Below are 20,338 nucleotides of genomic sequence, written 5' to 3' on the forward strand. Positions count from 1 at the left end.
ATTTTCTTCATCAGAACAAGGCAAACTCAACTATGTCAACACCATTTTGACCTTGAACATATATAGTATTTTGATCAAGGCAATATGGCAAGCTAAACTGTGACATAGTAGGTAAGTGAATTTAAACGGTCTTAAGTAGACACTTTTTAACCGAAGTAGACATCTCGGTCCTACGTAAGTAAATGTATTTTTTCTTCGTCAGAACAACAAGGCAAACTCTACTATGGTACTGGAAATATCTTAGACCTGAAATATATGACAAGGACTGGCAATATACGCTTTTTGACCAATGTAAGTTTCAGAGACCTGTGTGATCCAAGATTTGTGTTTTCTTGATCGAGATGATAAGGCAGATTCAGCTGACGTTATGTATATAATTAATAATTAGAACCAGAAATGCTCCTACACGTGCCAAACATGATATAATAATTAAGTTAAACTCAGATACTATTTACCATGAACTTAAATAATATCTACTTATGTTTTAAAATTTGTATAGGACTCCCATCATATTACATCATAATTGTTTTTACTAAGTAATATAAGGACTTCGGTTCTAAAGATTGCATGCGAAGCCGCGGTTAACAGCTAGTATATTCATATAATTGTGATAAATACATTAGTATTAATTCTAAGTATTTATTTGGTACAAGTGATATTATAATAAAAACATTAATACTGTTTACAGCACTGAATATTAATTAATAATTGTTATAACTTCATTTTCTGTGACAGTTATGGGTACACATCAATATAACAAAAATCTATTGTTTGAGTCCACTCAGTTCTCCAGGTCCTAGGAGAATCATAGTTAACTTTTATGTACCTACCACTTAAAAACAATTTCTGAAACTGTCTAATATTACTCTAGCAATAAGTATGAGTATAACTCAGCAAGTTAGTGGGAAGTGCGAGAGAAAATAATCAATTAGCAAGAGCACAGATCTCGTAGTTTTCTATTGAGCCAGATAAAAGATATTCACAACAAAACCATATGAAATAAACAACACAAATGCAGGTTACAAATAAATGTACACATTCTTTTAGAAATACTCTACGTTTATTTCAATGGGCTATGGTAAAACCTAAATTTAATCTGAATACAGTAGTCCCTCATTAGTCCGGCCCTGCGCCAGTCCGGTCCCCCAGTAATCCGGCCAATAGACAAAGGCAGGGTGTCATCATAGCCGTCAATTTTCTATCACAGCTCATAACGACAGTGTATTTAACAGCATTGCTTCTTCTGTTTTTATAATAGAGTACATACAGTAGAGGAAGTTTCTGACATACTTTGCTGATTTTATTTTTTGATTATTGTGTCATTCATAATTTATTAGTGGTTAGTATTTGTAGTGTGTTAAGTTAATACATTTTGTACTGTGTATATAATTTAATGATAGTAACACAGTGACGTTGTACTGTACTGTTACTTTATTTGTGGTTTGAAATATTATCTGATATTGGAATCAGCATTTTTTTATTACTATTATTTTATGAATCAGCAGTTGAGTCTTATGAACAAAATTTTCCAAAAGTCAGTGATTTGAAACTTGTTCCGGACAAGGTGTATAATGCAGGCAAAAGTGGACTTTTTGGAGGCTTTTACTTAATTAAAAAAAAAGTTGTGCATAAAACTGAAATTAGTGCTCCAGGCCGATAAGTTTCGAAAGAAAGAATGACATTTATGACATGCGAATGTTGAGTTTAGCTCCAGTTCAACTTCCTCTTGTGTGCAACATTTGAAATCTATGCCATGTGCTAACTTCTTATTTTAAGACTCTATTGTACATCTTTATGGTAAGAATTAATCTTTTTAGTGACAATACATTTTATAATGTAATTTAAACGTGATTTTTAATTGAATTCCAGTAATCTGGCTTTTTTACTAACCTGACACATGTCTGGTCTAAATTGTGTCAGATTATTGAGGGACTACTGTACTGTTGTACTTGTTTCCATGACTTGGACCTATAGAGAATCTCATGGGAGTAAGTAGAAATTGGTAGACCTAGCACTAATTGGCAACAGTATGGCACTTACACAACTAAAACATATGTGGTAGTAAAATAAAAAAAAGAAAGTGATCAATGAATACACAAAAATTAATATAAATTTAGATTTTTAACATCCAAACTTCAGAATAAATCAATTATCTATGGTATAAATTTCAAACTTACAAACTACGCTCACTTCAATCACCACCCCTGAGATATAAATTTTTACAAACTTCATCTAATGGTAAATCACACACTGCTGGTATACCTTTTGTAGATATTTTAACATTTTCTGGCTTAATGGAAAATTCATCATAGATAATTCGGTTATCATTCATTGGAGGAATGAGTGTCAAGTTGATTGCTGGGTAGAAACAGAAAGCAAACAACGCCAGAGTGACGAGCACGTGGATAGGTACAGCCAGAGCCCAGTATTTCTGTGGCCAGTACGTCAATCCCACAGAGTGTAACAAATCGTCCGGCACAAATGCCCAAATCACATAGATGCCGAACACAGTGTACGAGCCCAGGTACAGAGCAAAGCCGTAGTTAGCTCTGCTGGGGGTTGGAGCTGGTGTGCTCTGAGACATTATTAGTGGGTGTAACTCTCAGACAGTGGTGGTCCAAACTTCTCCACAGTCTCAATCGACAAGATGGCTAAATCCATGAATGAGTTCATTCCGATCCTCAGGCTTTTTGCGTCTGGAGCAGTTAACTCCCTAAGACAAATGAATACCATAATTTTAGGTGATTGATTTGCAACATTAAACACTTTTTCTTTTGCAGTGCAGGTATAAATTTAATTTACATCAATAAGGTACTAAAATTTCTAAAAAAATATAAATTAGAAATAGATGGTAGAAGGTAGAAATTTGGAAAATAAACTTTACCTTTGAAAGATAACGATATACCGTGATATAACGAGATAAACTTTCTCATTTGATAACCAGACATTTAGACAAGACTACATTGATTTTCTACAAAAACTGAACTTTTAGATTTACATGTTTAGGATATGTCATACTTAAGAGACTGATGATAAAACAGTGTAATTTTTCTATTAACATCTGATCAACTCTAGAAGTGACAATTGTGTAATGTTCCAATATTGAAATATCAAGATCAATTAAATCGAATTTCAATGATTGCACAATAGCTTTTTTCATCTTACAAATTCTACTTACCTGTATACGTATCTCTGTCCAAAACAAGAGTTGTACATTGATGGAAATAACATAATATAAACTTGTATATCTTTTGGTAACAATCATTAGTAAACATTATTTTTTGTAACGTTGTAAGCAAATATTACAACTATTAAAATTCATGAACATTCTTATTGCTCTTTGTCTATGTTTCATTACAAATATATTTTTATAAATTATATTACATTTTTATAAACATATCACATATTATACTAAGCATTTCTTGAACAATATTAGTCTAGAAGACCAATGCCTAATGTTTAAAACCAAATACATATCACTATATCAAAATATTTTTTTAACTTCAGGAATCAAAATATTATCACCAAAGTACTACAAACATAATGTAAACAAATAAAATAAATATGTTTTAATGCAATGACTTATTGTGTAGCACCACAAATAATATGTTTCAGTAGTTAAAATTTAAATTATAAAAAACCTGTTACTGTCTATTTTAATCAAGCACAGGATTTTATATAGCCATTTGTTTTCCATATAAAGGAATCATTCCAAGAGGTATGTTTGGATATAATTCAAGCTTTTTCCATAATAATAAGATGTTAATTAATCAAAACAAACATAAATCAACAATTCATGCACCTATCACACACATATTTCCAACAAAGTTCTTTAACAGAATAGAATGAAGTGGTTAAAAACACACACACACACAAAATCTCATTAAAAGTTGGATCACTAGTTTTGTTGATGAAATAAAATATTGTAAAGGGTCTTGTAAATGGGACAATATTAGAAGTAAGAAGATTGTTTGATAATACTATGATTGCAAAGAACTCAGGAAGCTGAAAATTAGGGAGTATTTTTATTCACTGCATTGATCTAATACCTTCAGATACACACTTGCATTCATAATTTAAATCAGGATAGCATGCTCGATTTCAAGTACCAGTATCACATATTACTCTAGGATGTCAAGTTTCCTACCATTATTTCCAAATTTGTAAAACCTCCAGATGTCCCTCATGTGATAATTATTTTCAAAAATAAGGACAAATTACTACTTGTAGATAGATTTTGTTACAGGGTCAACAAAAAGTCAGAGAACAGAATTTTATTTTTTGAACTATTGCAGGTAAAGCAACGAAACTTTACACATGAGTACTATGTTAATTACAGAGTGTCTCTCATTATTTAATTTCTAAATTTCTATCATCAAAATGTGCAGTGTCTTTCTAACAAACATTCGCTGATTGAAAAAGTGGCCATTAACTTGAACCTAGATATTACTATGTTTATCGGAACATTGGCTTTCCTCTGAGGAACTCAATGAATAATTCTAACATTGGTAACCTTTCATTAGCCTATGGTTACTGCCGCTCCTCAAGGATACACGGTGGAGTAGCCATATATTCTAGGTTCTCACCCACTCAATATAAGGTAATTGAAAAATAAATAGCCTATCCACTGAACTGGATTGCGAACTAGCCTGCATTTGAACTTGTAGATCTAAACTTAGTTTTAATTAATGTGTACAGAAGTCCAAATGGACACTATGACAATTTTATGGATATAATGGAAAAAAGTGTTAAGCCATATTAATCAAAAAAGTGGAAACGCAATTGTGTGCGGAGACTTCAACCTTCACTTTTCGCCTCAAGGCCAGGACAAGAATGCCGGAAAACTTTGTTAACCTTTGCTCCATGTATGGACTTAAAATCACAATAACTGACCCCACTCGACATAACACTTGTTTAGACAATGTTTTCACTTCCTTTGGGGATCAGTTAAATGTTAGCTTAAGAAACTTCCATGTTAGTGATCACTTAGGTCAACTTTTTTGTGTTAAAAAAAATGTAGAGTTAGTTTCAAATTTTTAATAGCAACCCTTGTCCTAGTCTATAAAAAAATGTGCCAAATATTAATGATAAAAACCATCAATCTGTTTAAGTATCTGTTAAGTAAGGAAAGCTGGTCTGATGTTTTTATTGACGAAAGTATTAATGAGAATTTTAACAACTTTGGTAAATAGTTTTAAATATTATTATGACATAAGTTTTTACTAAACATATTAGAATAAACCCTGAAACACTAAGAAACCCAATAGGCCTACAGGAGGTACACATTGGTACACCTCCTGAGCTTGGAGAAATAAAGAATAGGCTAGACTTTCTCTACTCACTAGCTAAAAATGGGAGTGAACAGCAAAATTTGCAATCTCTTTAGAACTAGTTTATAATAGCTTAAAGCATGTTATAGAACAAAATAAGAGAAGCAAAAAGGAGGCAAATATGTTAAAAATAAAGTGTTCAGAAAACCAAACTAAATCATTGTGGAATATTGTAAAATAAGTCTTAAGAAGGGTCAAGTGGAACTCATAGGTTTGATAATAATGTTTTTACTCCAGATGAATTTAATAATTATTTTGTAAATGTTTCAAAAGAAATCAAACAGACCCTGACTAGTCAAAATACAACTCATTGTGCTTTAGATTTTTTAGTTCGTAGAGATGTTCCTGAGACTGTAACTTGTTTTATTTTAATGATGTCTCTGAAAATGATGTATTAAATGTAGATTAAACAGTTGTCCAATAAGTCAAGCAAAGATCATTTTGGTTTCTCAAACAGACTGGTAAAAAGATACCATCTGCTGTTACATCACTCCTCTTACTGCTCTAATTAATAAGTGTCTGTCCTCAAGGTGAATTTCCTAACATTTTAAAGGTTACTAAGGTGATTCCTGTTTTTAAAAAGGGTAAAAAAGATCAACTTAACAACTTTTAGACCTATTGCAATTGTTCCTGTCTTATCTAAGGTAATAGAAATTATAATCAGCAAACAGCTTATGCATTACATGAAGTTTAACAAGTTAATCTGTAGTTCACAATTTGGTTTTAGAAAAAGGTCTTTCTACAGCCAATGCCTTAATAAAATTGGTGGAACAAATTCTAGGCTGCTTTGAAGAAAAGGAACTTGCTGCGGTCACCTTTTGTGACCTCAGCAAGGCCTTTGACTGTGTGTCTCACGAGCTTTTAGTAAAATAAACTTCAGCACTATAAAATTGAAGGCTCTGCCTTAAAAATTTTCCAAAGTTACCTGAAAAATCGCAAACAATATGTAGTAAGCAACAACAAGGAATCAAGCAGCCTAGATGTAAATTGTGGTCTGTTCCCGCAAGGGTCAGTGCTTGGCCCCATACTTTTCATTATTATGATCAATGATTTGAGTGAATGTGTACCTGCGGATGTCGTCCTCTATGCTGATGACACTACAATCATAAATAAACAACCTAGTAGCAGTCTAGCATTGGGCACATGGCTAAATCAAATCAAAATCTCATTCAAAATTGGTTGACTGCTAATGAATTGGTATTAAATACAAATAAAACAGTGACAACCATTTTTTTGGCCTTAAAGAAAAAACCAGAACAAAATACAGAAAATCCAACTTTTTTTGGGCTTAACCCTTGATCCAACATTATGTTGGCATCAACACATAATTGGTCTCAAAATTAATACTTAGCAGAAGCATTTATGCCTTAAAACGCTTATGTGGTGAATTGGACCAGAACGGGATCCGCACCTGCCTATTTTGGTATTTTCCAATCACATATTACCTATGGTCTTGTTGTATGGGGTGGAGCCCTCCCATGCGAAGAGGTATATACTACAGAAAAAAGGCTATCCGTATCATTTGCTGGAGCTGAGGTAGGCTTGATCACTGTAGGGATATTTTTGTACAGCTCAGGATTCTCACTCTACCTTGTCTGTATATAATGCAATGCTTTGTTGTATCTTAGAAAAAATGAAGACAGAATTATGCTCAGAAATGAAATCCACTCGTACAATACAAGAAAAGAAATAGCCATTTAATAAATTTACCTCCACATAGACTTAGCAAAAGTGAAAAAAACCCTCTGCACATTGCATCTAAATTCATGAATAAATTGCCTATGGAAATGAAAAAATTAAAAGACTGTTCTTTTTAAATCAAAATTATATAATTTCTTGTTAAATAATGCATTTTATTCAATAAGTGAGTTTTTATTGAGTCAATGGACTGACAATGACTTCTTTAACTAGTGAAGTACAATTATAAAATTATACTGACCTGCCTATTGTATTTGTGTGAAATATCTTGTGGCCAATAAATTATTCTATTCTATTCTATATCTAAAAATGTACTTTTTTTAGCAAACTTATATTTTTTCCATCATACTGGGGTTGGTCCACAAGGAATCAGAAGAAAATCTTAAACGAGAGCATACATCAAGTTGCACAATAAATTAAAGGTTAGGAGAACACAATGCCACAAACCCAACTTCAAAAAGTTCATCCAAGCCAAAGGTGGTTTAAAGCTACAAACTGGAGGTTGTTCAATAAAGCTTAGTTGTCATCCCTTGAGTTAGATAAAATAATGAAACTCCAAAAATCTCACAGCGTACAAAAATAAATTTTGTAATTGTGAATGATTTTACAAAACATTCAGAAACGGCCTAGGAGCCTTTGAAAATGTTCTACATGTCACAAAATAATAGAACTTTTAGTAGTTCCAGATGAGGTTAACTTTATAGCTTACCTTTTTTTACAATGGATGCCCAAACTGTTTTCTCTCTGCAGTTTGACAGTGAGCAAGGCAGTTGTAGTAGCCATCCATAACATTTCATAGCATCTCGGCAGACATGCCTGCTGCTTCATGTAGTATTTTTTGTGTTAAATCATTCAAGTTAGAGGGCTTGGTCTCATAAACTTTGCCCAAAGGTGACATACCGAATTTAATGTACAACTTGACCTATACTCTCATTTAAGATTTTCTTCTGACTTCTTGTGGACCTTCTCCAGTATGACAGAAAACTTTATATTCACTTAAAAAAGTAGATTTTTAGGTATAGTACGTACTTTTGTGTAAAGTTTCCTTCCTTTACCTGCAATAGTTCAAAGATAAAATGCCGTCCCCAAACTTTTTTTTGGATACTGTGTACGAAATCAATCTATTTCAATTGACTTTATGGAAGTAGAAGTTAATTAAAATTTCTACATAACTTCATCGAATATGATTCCTAGAGTTCAAAACCACCCCTGATCTAAAGTTTATACACATAATACGACTTATAAAAACGATAAGTATCCCCAAAAAAGGCTCAAACAAATTGAAACTTGGAACTGTACAAAAATTAATCTAATAAATATCTTGGATAGAATACCATTTTGTTCTAATATGCTGGCCTTTCAAATTGATAAAAATCACAACTCGGTTCTTTGCAGGCCTATGTAAAATTAAAAAGATGTTTGTTTCAGAATACATATAACATGTCCTAAACATTTTGTTATAACCATTTTTTTGTGTCACTAACAGTTTTCAAGATACTGAAGTACATGAAAATCTGATGAGAAATTAATTATTAACATTGTGGTTATCATAAAATCTACCTACTTCTTCTAAATGAGCCAAACGACTATTTTATTTTCTGGTTGGGACAATGCTTTTATGAATCTTACTTTGAACTTGTGACAAATTCAAAGTATAACCACTCATATTTTCCATAACTTACCTTGCACACACCAGTTCCATAACTCTTTCTGTTTGTTATTACGGATCATGTTGAATGTTTGGGAGGTTAGTATTACAATTACATGTATAATAACTAGTGAACTAAAACCCTTTTTCAAATTATTTATTACACTGATGATGGTTGAATACTGAAACACGTTTATGGCTATAAAAAAAAATTTTTTAAGGGTTTTAGTTTACTATTCATTATACTAATATAAAGATAACCCTTTAATTTGGAGTTAATAACTATTGTCCTGGCGGAGCAAGTACTTTTTGTGATTCAATGTTTATTGAAATTAAATTAGGCTATTGCCACTTATACAAATTTAATGAATGAATATATATATATATATATACAGAGACCAGTATCAAACAAACAAAATATTTTAAACTGCTTTATTAAAATTTAAATACTTACGCAATCAGTTTGTTTTCTTCCACTGACAATAATTTTTTTTATCTGTTTTCTTGTTGGTTCAATGTCAACTCGAAGAGAGTGATACACTATATTAGCTTCTCGTTGGCTTGGGAATGGAATTTCTATTTTTCTGCAGAATTGTTAAGAATTATAAAAAACATACTAGTTGAATTAGTTACTATAGAATTTATTAAAACTTACTAGTTCAATTATTTGGATCAAGAACTTTAAATAAAGTCTAACAGACAATTTCAACTGATTTACGGATGGCCATCTTGATTGGAATCCAATAAAAACAGTGTTAAGCTTCAAACACATTAAACACACTTTTACTTTTAATCATAGCAGTACAGGAATTGTCTCTTTTTTTTAAAGAAACACATGCAAAGACCTTTGATTTTATTTTATTAACCAATAAAAATATCAAAAAATAAATCTTAACTATTTTACCTTCCAATGTTTAAATATTCAGAAAGTATAAACTTTATAATAAAAACTGAACAGTACTTGAATAAGTATATATCATATTTTTAAATAAGACATCCCATAACCAAAAAGTTAAAGTTAAAGTCAAAGTTATTTCACCACAAGGGCTCCTATTGTAATTAAAAGAAAGACTGGCAAACACTTACTATAACTATGGTGGGAAGGGTTGATTCAATGTAAATTGATCCAGTCACAGACTTGACTTTTAGAATCTGTTGTCATGATTGTATGAAGAGATCCAAAAAAAGGGGCTCAAAATGAACTGTTTACATATTTCAACATCAGAGACACCTAGAATACAAAGTATAGTGTAATCTTCAGCCGAGAGCAGCAAAGAAAGCCGTTGGGGTCTGGCCAATAGTGTCACAGTCCGTCATCGCTGTTGCCATATCGCCTTGCACCTGGCAAACTGCTTTTATTTTGGTGGCTTACATTTTTTTAGGAAACCTAGTTAAGGTTTATCTCATTCACAAGTGGTTAATCAGCATAATAAGTGTTACTGAAATCTAATTTGTGCAATATATAGACATACTAAACACTTCTTTTATTTATTTTATTTCTATCACCATAAATTAAAAATAACATTTTAATTTGTATATTTTTAACACTAACTAGTTAGGAAGGAATTTGTAAAAAAAATGTAAAAAGTAATTCTTGGCAATTATTGGTAAACTTAATGAAATCTAGCTCGTTTTCACATTCTTGTTTGACATGTATGTTTTCTCTGCACTAGAAAATAAAAATATAATATATTTCGATATTTTTCTAAAGGGAGCAATTTTTTATAATACTAAAAAAATAATCAGTTGTGTGTAAATATTACATTAATATTAGTTTATTGAAAATATGAACAATTTATGGAACGTTATATAGCATTTCCTACATGAGCAATTTAAAATTTATTGACTATATATGGTTGGAAGAAAATAATATGCAAAAATATTTTAGAATTTAATTAGTGGTCTCAAAATATAAGTAAAATAAAGTGTAATTTCTCAAGAAAGGGTCTGCAAATGTAGGTACAGTAAGACAGCGTGTTTTTCTAGTAGTCAATTTTGATAACGGGATTACAGTAGGGATGGGTTAAGTTGACAATGAATTTCTCTGGCCTTGTGACTCGATAGTCGGAGTCCAATTGAAGGGGTCATTGGTTATAGTTCGGTTAAGGGAAGGGGTCGATATAAAAACCTCAGACACGCGCATCTCAGCGTCTTTTTGACCATTGTTTGTGTTTTTCTGATTAATTTATTACTCTACAAGTCTGCACGGGATTTTGCGTATGTAGCTCTTTTATAGTCGAAGTACGATTTTCATGTGGGAAATTTGTTGTCAAGTAATGATAACTTTCTTTTGCAGGGATTATTGTATTATTTTTATACAAATGGAAATAAGAATATTTGGAATTCATTTAATACCTAACTAAAGTTTACAAGTGAGCACTTGTCGTTGCAAGTATTGATACAATATCATACAACAGTCAGAACTACATCAAGATAGTGTTTAATAAATATTTTTAGGTAACACATAGTTAAATTCCAATTTGAACTTTGAATCTGATCCAACAGTAAAAAGTTGTGATTCACATTGGACAAAGAATTTTCTAGCAAGTTTTTTAGTTCAGTTTTATTTAACTTCATAGGCTACATGATTTTCAATGTATTTGTAATGCCAAATTTAGAATGTTCAAAACAAGTTTTCTCAAGTGTTTTTTTTTTTCAACGCCATTTGTTCAGACTTTTCTTGCAGCGAAACACTATTTAATTTCCGCCTTTAATTCTAGTTTTCATCTCCTCACTACAAACTGAACACTTCAGATTTAAAGTAGCAAGGTCTTCATTATCTTGTAACCTTTTAAAACATTGTTCAATGTTTAAAAATACATTTTGAGACAATTGCTTGTTCATTACCATTGTTCTTGCCAATATCACTAGCCTACTAAAATTGGTAATGTGTTATTCTTGTTGTTAATCTGTCATAATTCTTGTTTAATATATATTGAATTTGGATAGTATATAGATTAGTCCCATAGTAACAGCCGAGTGTAGGCCACTTGTTACAGTCTCCCCATCCAATGTTGTACAGTTTCAAATTTCTAATCGATAATCATGATTCAATATTGTAGTAGTGGTCGCTTAGGGTAGGGTACGATAAGCGGACCCGGTTTTTTATACCGAAGAATGTAATCATCGATACCTAATATTCGCATCTCGAATCCTAGACTATCAATCGATATAAAAGTATCTATAGTCATCGATAACAATCATATCGTTTATATTAAAATATGGATTTAATATTTACAGTGATGAAACACCACATTTGCTCCTCTCACAGTTACAATTGTTTCTTACCCACAAATTTCACATAATGGATTTTTCGGTACGAGTCCAACATGTTGAAGCCACAAAAACAATATATTTTATTTATGTCTTAACATCTTTCAAAGCAATGTCATGTAGTTTTCTAACATTGACTGCCATTTTTCATAATTAAAATTACTTCAATGTAAAATTGAAATATTACCCTACGTGTATTATTTTAAAGTGTTTACAGCTATTTATATAGATTATTTAAGTTAATTGTTCAAAATAATTAATTAATCAGTATCGATTGATTATATCTGTGTTTATGATTAAGTAATATCGTTTGCCAATTTCGATATAAATAACGGGTCCGCTTAACGTACCGTACCCGTCGCTTATTAAACTGCAGTCGAAGCGGAACCTGTAAACATTTTTACAAAAGGTTAAGGGTAGGGTACGATAAGCGGACCCGGTTATTTATATCGAAGAATGTAATTATCGATACCTAATATTCACATCTCAAATCCTAGACTATCAATCGATATAAAAGTATCTATAGTCGTCGATAACAATATTGTTTATATTAAAATATGGATTTAATATTTACAGTGATGAAACACCACAAAACACGTCTTATATTTCAAAGCAACGTCTAGTTTTCTAAAATTGTCTGCTATTTTTAATAATCAACTGTTACTTATCTAAAATTGAAATATTACCTTACGTGTATTATTTGAAAGTGTTTACAGCTGTTGATATACAGTGCTGGCCAAATTATTAGACTAAAGTACATTTTTGTGTTTTTTCTTCTCAATTTTTACTAAAAAAATTTTTAATTTCATTTTGGTTTATGTTAAAGTATATACCCTCATTCGTGTGTTACTTTAGAATAGTATTAGCAGAAAATTTGGTAATTTTATGTTGGCGGGTGGCAACACTGCCTGTTTTGTTTATAATCTGCCTTTACAAATCTACCAGCTCCATAACCACAATCAGGCTACAGTTAATTTTTCATGTGGTTAACATGTTTTAGGTTCAGTAGATCTTTCTATTAGTGTGTTCTGTTATTATTAAAGTAAGTTTAAGGTCATTTGTGAGTGTATGGAATCACTTTTTTACTTCCTTATTGGCTATTTATAAAATTATCAGGAAATGGGTAAAAAGGCGGACCTTTCACCAAGGAAATGTGCTGTGGCCAAGGTTCTTTTGGAAGAACAACATTACACACAAACTGAAATAGCACACAGACTAAATATTTCACAGAAGTCAGTTAGTAGGATCAAGAAAACACTTGATATCAGTGGTATTTATAAATCCAGCTGTATCGGAAAATGTGGCCGGAAGAAAGCGTTAAGTCCAAGGATGGCCAGAAAGTTGAAAAACATGACACTAGTCAATAGAAAAATGACCAGCAAGGTTCTTAGTGACCAGTTAAGAGATTATGGCACCATCAGAAGAACCTTGAATAAACAAGGTCTTCGCGCATGCAGGCATACAAAAACATAAAAAATAACACCAGCAATGGCTAAGAAGAGATTGGAATGGGTGAAAGGGATTCAGTTCTCTACTGAATCCTGAGGATACTGTACCTTGTTCCAATCATCATCAGTGAACTGAATGCCTTTGGCCCATTCCAATCACTTCTTAGCCCTTGCCGGTGTTATTTTTTGTTTTTTGTAGGCCTGCATGCTCAAAGAACTTGTCCATTCAAGGTTCTTCTGATGGTCTTGGGCGAAACATTTGTGTCATAATCTCTTAACTGGTCACTAAGAACCTTACTGGTCATTTTTCTATTGACTAGTGTCATGTTTTTCAACTTTCTGGCCATCCTTGGACTTAACGCTTTCTTCCGGCCACATTTTCCGATACAGCTGGATTTATAAATACCACTGATATCAAGTGTTTTCTTGATCCTACTAACTGACTTCTGTGAAATATTTAGTCTGTGTGCTATTTCAGTTTGTGTGTAATGTTGTTCTTCCAAAAGAACCTTGGCCACAGCACATTTCCTTGGTGAAAGGTCCGCCTTTTTACCCATTTCCTGATAATTTTATAAATAGCCAATAAGGAAGTAAAAAAGTGATTCCATACACTCACAAATGACCTTAAACTTACTTTAATAATAACGGAACACACTAATAGAAAGATCTACTGAACCTAAAACATGTTAACCACATGAAAAATTAACTGTAACCTGATTGTGGTTATGGAGCTGGTAGATTTGTAAAGGCAGGTTATAAACAAAACAGGTAGTGTTGCCACCCGCCAACATAAAATTACCAAATTTTCTGCTAATACTATTCTAAAGTAACACACGAATGAGGGTATATACTTTAACATATACCAAAATGAAATTAAAAATTTTTTTAGTAAAAATTGAGAAGAAAAAACACAAAAATGTACTTTAGTCTAACAATTTGGCCAGCACTGTAGATTATTTAAGTTAATTGTTCTAAATAATTAATCAGTTTCGATTGATTATATCGATGGTTATGATTAAGTAATATCTAATATCGGTTGTCAATTTCAATATAAAAAACCGGGTCCGTTTATCGTACCCTACCCAAGGTTAATAAAGTAGAACCTAACCTATTTCCAAATGAATTTGAAAGGATACAAGCTGACCATGTCATTTACTTCCATGTCCACATTTATTTCTCCATTATATCAATGAAAATTTGTTTATATTTGATAATTTACAATTAGTACATTATAATTTATTTGGTAAAAGCACAATAACGTACTTAATAATAATGTACAAAATACTACTCAAATAACCTCACTTATGACAGTATGCGACAAACAAACAGGCATGACATAGGATAGATAGACCCATGGACAGCTGCATGGTTGATTTTTCGGGTTAGCTAGCACCAACAGGTAAAAGGCGTTGGGGAAACCAATGCTGCCTCGTAGTAAACAAAATTTGTGCTGTGTTTTTTGTGTTGTCACTTTCTTATTGAAATGTAAAGGAAAGATTTGGTCAGTTGGTAAAAGTTTGTATTTTATTATGTATAAATATTAGTGGGTGGACATATATATTTCTAAATATATACATGTTATGTAGTTTATATTGTTAATTACTTAAACTAACCAATATATAATCATCAAATAACAATGAATAGTAATAAATTAATAAATGCATGTATAAAAAAGTATATGGGATAAAAGAAATAACAACTACAAAAGTAGAGTAAATAAATAATTTAGACAACAAAATTTTGTTGAGCTATGATTAATAGCAAATAATAAAATAATACATAACATCACAAAGTTAGCAACAACGATAAATAGCTTCATACATATTGTTAAGTAATAACACAAACAATACCAGATACTATTAACACTACACCTTGTTAATATAATTTATTGCACAGCAAAAATAAAATAATATCGTAACGTAATAAATTATTTAATTCAATTTAGTAATTTTAATTTATATCAAAGACATCTGAAAAAAGTAGCTAATACAGCAGCAAGCAAGCTCTCTCAGTGCGTGACCAAGTGTTTGTGCGCAAGATTATTTCTTCTTTTATATTCTATGTACAAGATATTGTTCTGTAAAATAGAACATTTTATGGCAATATCCAATATATTGCCACCAAGACGTGATTAAAAGGATCTCAACATAATAAATCCTAGGGAGTTTCCATCGAAGGAGTTGCGTTTTGTCTTTAGTGAAAAATTTTTATTTTCACAAAACATTATGGGTTTTTTTATGAATATTACAACCTCATTGGATATAATTAAGTTAAAATTTAAAATGTATACATTTTTTTAATCAAAATGTGTAAAAGTATAAGATATTCCCAAGCATTAAATAAATTTTAATAGTAAATTTAGTAAAACTTAATAATAAATTATGTCGATTATTGAAATATTGTGATTTTTTTTAGCACAAACACAACACATACTTAAAATTTTGGCTAATATGGTTAATATATCTTAAGTTGTTGATTGCTGCAATTGCAAACGGATGTCATAATATTGAGTTTATGCTATTGTGAAGCACATAACTTAATGAATTGCTAATATTAATCTCCTCGAGAGGTTTATAACTAGCAAAGGGAGATGTTTAGTATTGCAAAACCTGTAAAAGTAGAAGTGTGCGTTAAATAAAAAAATAAATAAAAACTGAAATCCGTTCCACTTTATACGTTGTTGAGTGCAAACTAGCGACACAAGAATGTAATTACGATTATAGATATATTTAAAAAACCAACACGCGTTTTAATATATAAAAATTAGCATTCTCGAACGAAATTTCTGTCATACAACATATGGTTGTACGGTCTATTCACTGGAGAGATAAAGATATGGGGTTTAACACTGTAATTTATATTTGTCATTTTCTTGTGTGTAATACAATATCTATGCTCGTCAGCTGTCATCCTCATTAACAGCTGGTGCGTAAGCATCGTCTGCTTCGCGGCCCTTGTCGGTTATTATTATTAGCTTAGTTGTTATTGTAGGGATTTAGATTTAGAAACATGTGAGTTCGTTTTAAATATAATTGTAAATTGAAATATCGAAACTTATGAACCGAACACAATTTTAAAGTTAAACTGTAAAGGGAATTATTTTCATGCAAGAAGATGTTAGTATGATAGAGGTAAAGTCAGAAACCCAAAGGTTATAATTATACTTATAATAAATGAATGATTAACTTTAAGAACGAGCTCTTGGTATGGGAAAACAAATTATTGCAGTAATAGAAAATACATAATTGCACAGTAATTTTAAATGTATTGCATGAGGTTTTTCAATGTCAAAGATGCTATCCTCGGGTGTGAATTCAAACAATTTGAAACCCTATTAATGTCTTAACAATTCAAAAACAATTAGGCTATCATCTGAATAATCTATACTATTATGTAAAAATGTAATGTCGACTCTCTCTCTTTCTGTGTCTGTGTGTGCCTTACACAAAGAATAAAAGGTACTGGACCAATTTTACTGATTTTTTTATGAACATTCTTGGGATCCTTGGTTAACATGTAAGATTATTCATATTTTTTAAAATCCCTCAGGGTTATGCCTCTCTGGCCTCTGAAGTTGTAAAAATACCTGTAAGAAATGAATAGCAGCAAACACATGAGAGATCCTGTTAAAAGTTAATCAATTGTTCCATATACACATATGGAACATATGACAACACAATCATTTGCTTAATTAATTTAAGTATAATTTTTTTATTTCGTTACTTTTGTAATCTTGAAAGCATAGAGTAATCTTAAAAGTAAGGGTTACAGTATAATAAGCGGCCACCACGACAGTCAAATCAACTATCAACTAGAAATATTTAAACTATCGAATATAAAACTGTTTGACCTATAGATGTTTATTATAAATTCATTCAAACAGTGTAAAATCATGTGTATGGTATTTGAGTAATGGCCGGCTGCAAGTACAATGGGGATGTACATGTGTTATTTGTGTCACAAAGTGTCGTTATGTTTATCCTTCGAAGTAGTAAAAAGTGACTAAATGTTACACTGCTTTGTTTGCTACATTCTGTAAATATACGTAGCTTAGATCATTATTTATTTATCATTAATTTATTACTTTTTAGTATATAAAAATAGCTGAACTATACTCTAATATGAAATACCTATAACATAATTTTAGTAGTTAAAACAATAATTCGTTACTCATGAATAATGATGATTCGATTGTCGTCGTGGCTATTTATTATATTGCAGCCAAAGTAACAACATGCCTTATTTGAACCTTTTCTGTAATCACTATTGAGCATATACAGTGTTGCCAGAAAGTTTAGGGACACCCCACATAAAGTGATATACTACTTGTGTCCCTATACTAACAGCAGATTGGCTAACTCTATATATATTTCCACATTAACGCAGTGAAAAACGAAGTATTTTGGTGTGACTTTCATAACTTTATGTATAAAATCTTTCAAAAAATGAACTTTTTTGTGATTTTAAAATTTTGGAGGAAACACCTGTTTTTTGAAACATTAAAATTTATAACTTCTAAAATAAATGTCCAATCATCTTAATAATTGGTACATTGTTTTAACATAAGATATGGAGTAAATAAATGCTATTGTGGCAACTAGGAAAAAATTACTTACAGTTTGGTGATCGCTCAAAGTTCCTTTATTTTTTTTTACAAACACGGAAATGGCGATGTTTGTAGCTGACAGCAACAAAGCAAATGATGAAAAAGGACTGCGTGCGCATCAATATCCCTTCCTCTGTTTTGTGAGGAACAAGCTGGTGTGTGTGGATTACCTACCACTCTCATAGTTCGAGCGCTACAACGCACCAAAGTTATCAGTTTTTCATTTCCGAAAAAAATAAAAATAAAGTAACTTTGAGCGGTCACCAAACTGTTAGTTATTTTTTTCTAGTTGCCACAATAGCATTTATTTACTCCATATCTTATGTTAAAACAACGTACCAATTATTAAGATGATTGGACATTTATTTTAGAAGTTATAAGATTTAATGTTTCAAACAACATGTGTTTCCTCCAAAATTTTAAAATCTCAAAAAAGTTCATATTTTGAAAGATTTTATACATAAAGTAATGAAAGTCACACCAAAATACTTCGTTTTCACTGCGTTAATGGGGAAATATATAGAGTTAGCCAATCTGCTGTTAGTATAGGGACACAAGTAGTATATCACTTTATGTGGGGTGTCCCTAAACTTTCTGGCAACACTGTATGTTATTGAAGTAATAAAATTGAAAGTTTTTGTAAAAACATACTTTCAACGTTACATGTGACCAAATAAGTATGTCTTTTTTCGTCAGTAGTGTAATATAACTTTTGCTACAGATTTAAAGGCTGTTATAAAACCCACCTTACTTGTTTTCTAAACAGTTGCAGGTTTTAGACCTATATATATATACATTTTCTTAATTGGGCCAAGAAAGTACCTAAATTCAATTAATGCGTTGGAAATGTAAGTCATTTGAATCTGAAGTGCTAATACATGGGCACTGCTTAAAATAATAGCAATTCACTATTTTACTCAAGTATTCTTGACGTGCTTTTGTGCCATAAGGTGTTTGACACACTCAACTTGTTAACCATAAACACAAAAAATGTACCTATAATATGCCTACTTCCATTTAAAAATGACATTTAAAGTCTCATTGTTTATTACATCATAAGTGCATTAACTGAAAAGCTAAGGACCTCGAGTGTAGGATTCCTCCACATTGACCTAAAATAGTTAAATTGTTTTTAAAATCGGAGTATTGAATAAAAAATCCTGAAATATTGGAAAGAAATAATTATTTCATAGGTACTTATTAAAACTAATCTGTATAATACTGTGACAAGGCATGGCCCAAATTTATATTCTCAACGAATAGCCATCAGTAACAAATTTAATAAATGGCAGCTCCAGAATATTTTATACCTTTTGTTGCTTTTTTGTCTTGTGATGCTAAACAATTTAAGTTCAAATATTTCAGGATTACCTAAGGATAGTGTAGTGTTAAATATTTTATGTTCAATGAATATTTTTAAGATTTGTTGTTTTAAGGATTTATTTCCTTACGGACACTTTGTATGTTTCATAAGCGTTAGGTTCTTCTTGTTTATAAACTGATTTTAATAATTGGAAGCTTTTAAAGATGTGATTGGATTCTAATGTATGTTTTAGAAATTTGCAGATTTTTTTTTAGTTTGTCCATATTTATAATACCTTTCATGTTTTTTATATCTTTTTTAACAGTTCTTTTTTCAGACTAATTTAAATGTTGTCATAATTTTTACAGTAAATTTTGTAAATTCCACTTTTATTTTCATCTAAAATTTCGTCTTGGATTTCCAAGTAAATGATTCGTCTTGTTCATTGTGGAAGAAGATTATATTCATGTCAAAATTTTTTCTAAATATACCTCTTTTATTTCTTAATAAAATTGATCATACCTCATGGATTGCCAAACACGTTTTTCTTCTTTGTCACTTTTTAAAGGGGTTCTTGATTTTTTTGGATAAAGTCTTATTTTGGTTTTTAATAAACTGTCAATTAATTAAGTTGAATGTCTGTTGAAAACTATTATACTTTATATATTATTTAGTTCTTCGTATATTCATCGTTCTTAAAGTGTGTTGTAAGTACTCTGTTAATCATAGTGTAGAAGGCAAAATCCACTCTTCCAAAAAAAAAAACTGCTTTCCACACTACGATTAACATATTACAGATTATTTTGTGTTCTAAGGTGTCCGTCAGCTTGTTAAGTCTTATTCTACCTGTCCTCAGGGGCCACTGGCCTGTGCTTGGATCTTGTCAAACATATAAAGGAGAGTCAATACAGTACAAGGTTGATGGTACTGATATACAGTGCTACTCGGCCATCGGCCTACAAAACTAGTTTTAAGATATTAAGGTAACATGTTTGCAACGCTCTTTGCCAAATTTTATTCACCATTATAAGA

The 20,338-nt window shown here is 31.1% G+C and overlaps 3 protein-coding genes across 5 annotated transcripts in view; 1 reads left to right on the forward strand and 2 right to left on the reverse strand.

The window, feature by feature from the left end:
* Nucleotides 1-1,041: 1,041 nt before the first annotated feature.
* Nucleotides 1,042-14,745, reverse strand: LOC124360620. The gene is made up of 3 exons (XM_046814382.1): nucleotides 14,534-14,745; nucleotides 9,131-9,260; nucleotides 1,042-2,713 (listed from the first exon to the last, which is right to left on the reverse strand). The coding sequence occupies exons 1-3, from the start codon at nucleotides 14,557-14,559 to the stop codon at nucleotides 2,636-2,638; spliced, it is 234 nt and encodes a 77-aa protein (XP_046670338.1). The 5' UTR covers nucleotides 14,560-14,745; the 3' UTR covers nucleotides 1,042-2,635.
* Nucleotides 2,192-2,584, reverse strand: LOC124361296 (phosphatidylinositol N-acetylglucosaminyltransferase subunit P). Its single transcript, XM_046815343.1, has one exon. The coding sequence runs from the start codon at nucleotides 2,582-2,584 to the stop codon at nucleotides 2,192-2,194; it is 393 nt and encodes a 130-aa protein (XP_046671299.1).
* A 1,588-nt stretch (nucleotides 14,746-16,333) lies between the features above and the next one.
* Nucleotides 16,334-20,338, forward strand: part of LOC124360621 (anoctamin-1) — a 58,700-nt gene continuing 54,695 nt past the window's right edge. For all 3 annotated transcript variants that reach the window (XM_046814383.1, XM_046814384.1, XM_046814386.1), the window contains exon 1: nucleotides 16,334-16,528. The gene's annotated coding sequence lies outside the window, so the exon portion shown is untranslated. The remainder of the gene's footprint in view (nucleotides 16,529-20,338) is intronic.

The sequence above is a fragment of the Homalodisca vitripennis genome, chromosome 4 (genome assembly GCF_021130785.1).
Source record: "Homalodisca vitripennis isolate AUS2020 chromosome 4, UT_GWSS_2.1, whole genome shotgun sequence".
In the NCBI taxonomy this organism is placed as follows: domain Eukaryota; kingdom Metazoa; phylum Arthropoda; class Insecta; order Hemiptera; family Cicadellidae; genus Homalodisca; species Homalodisca vitripennis.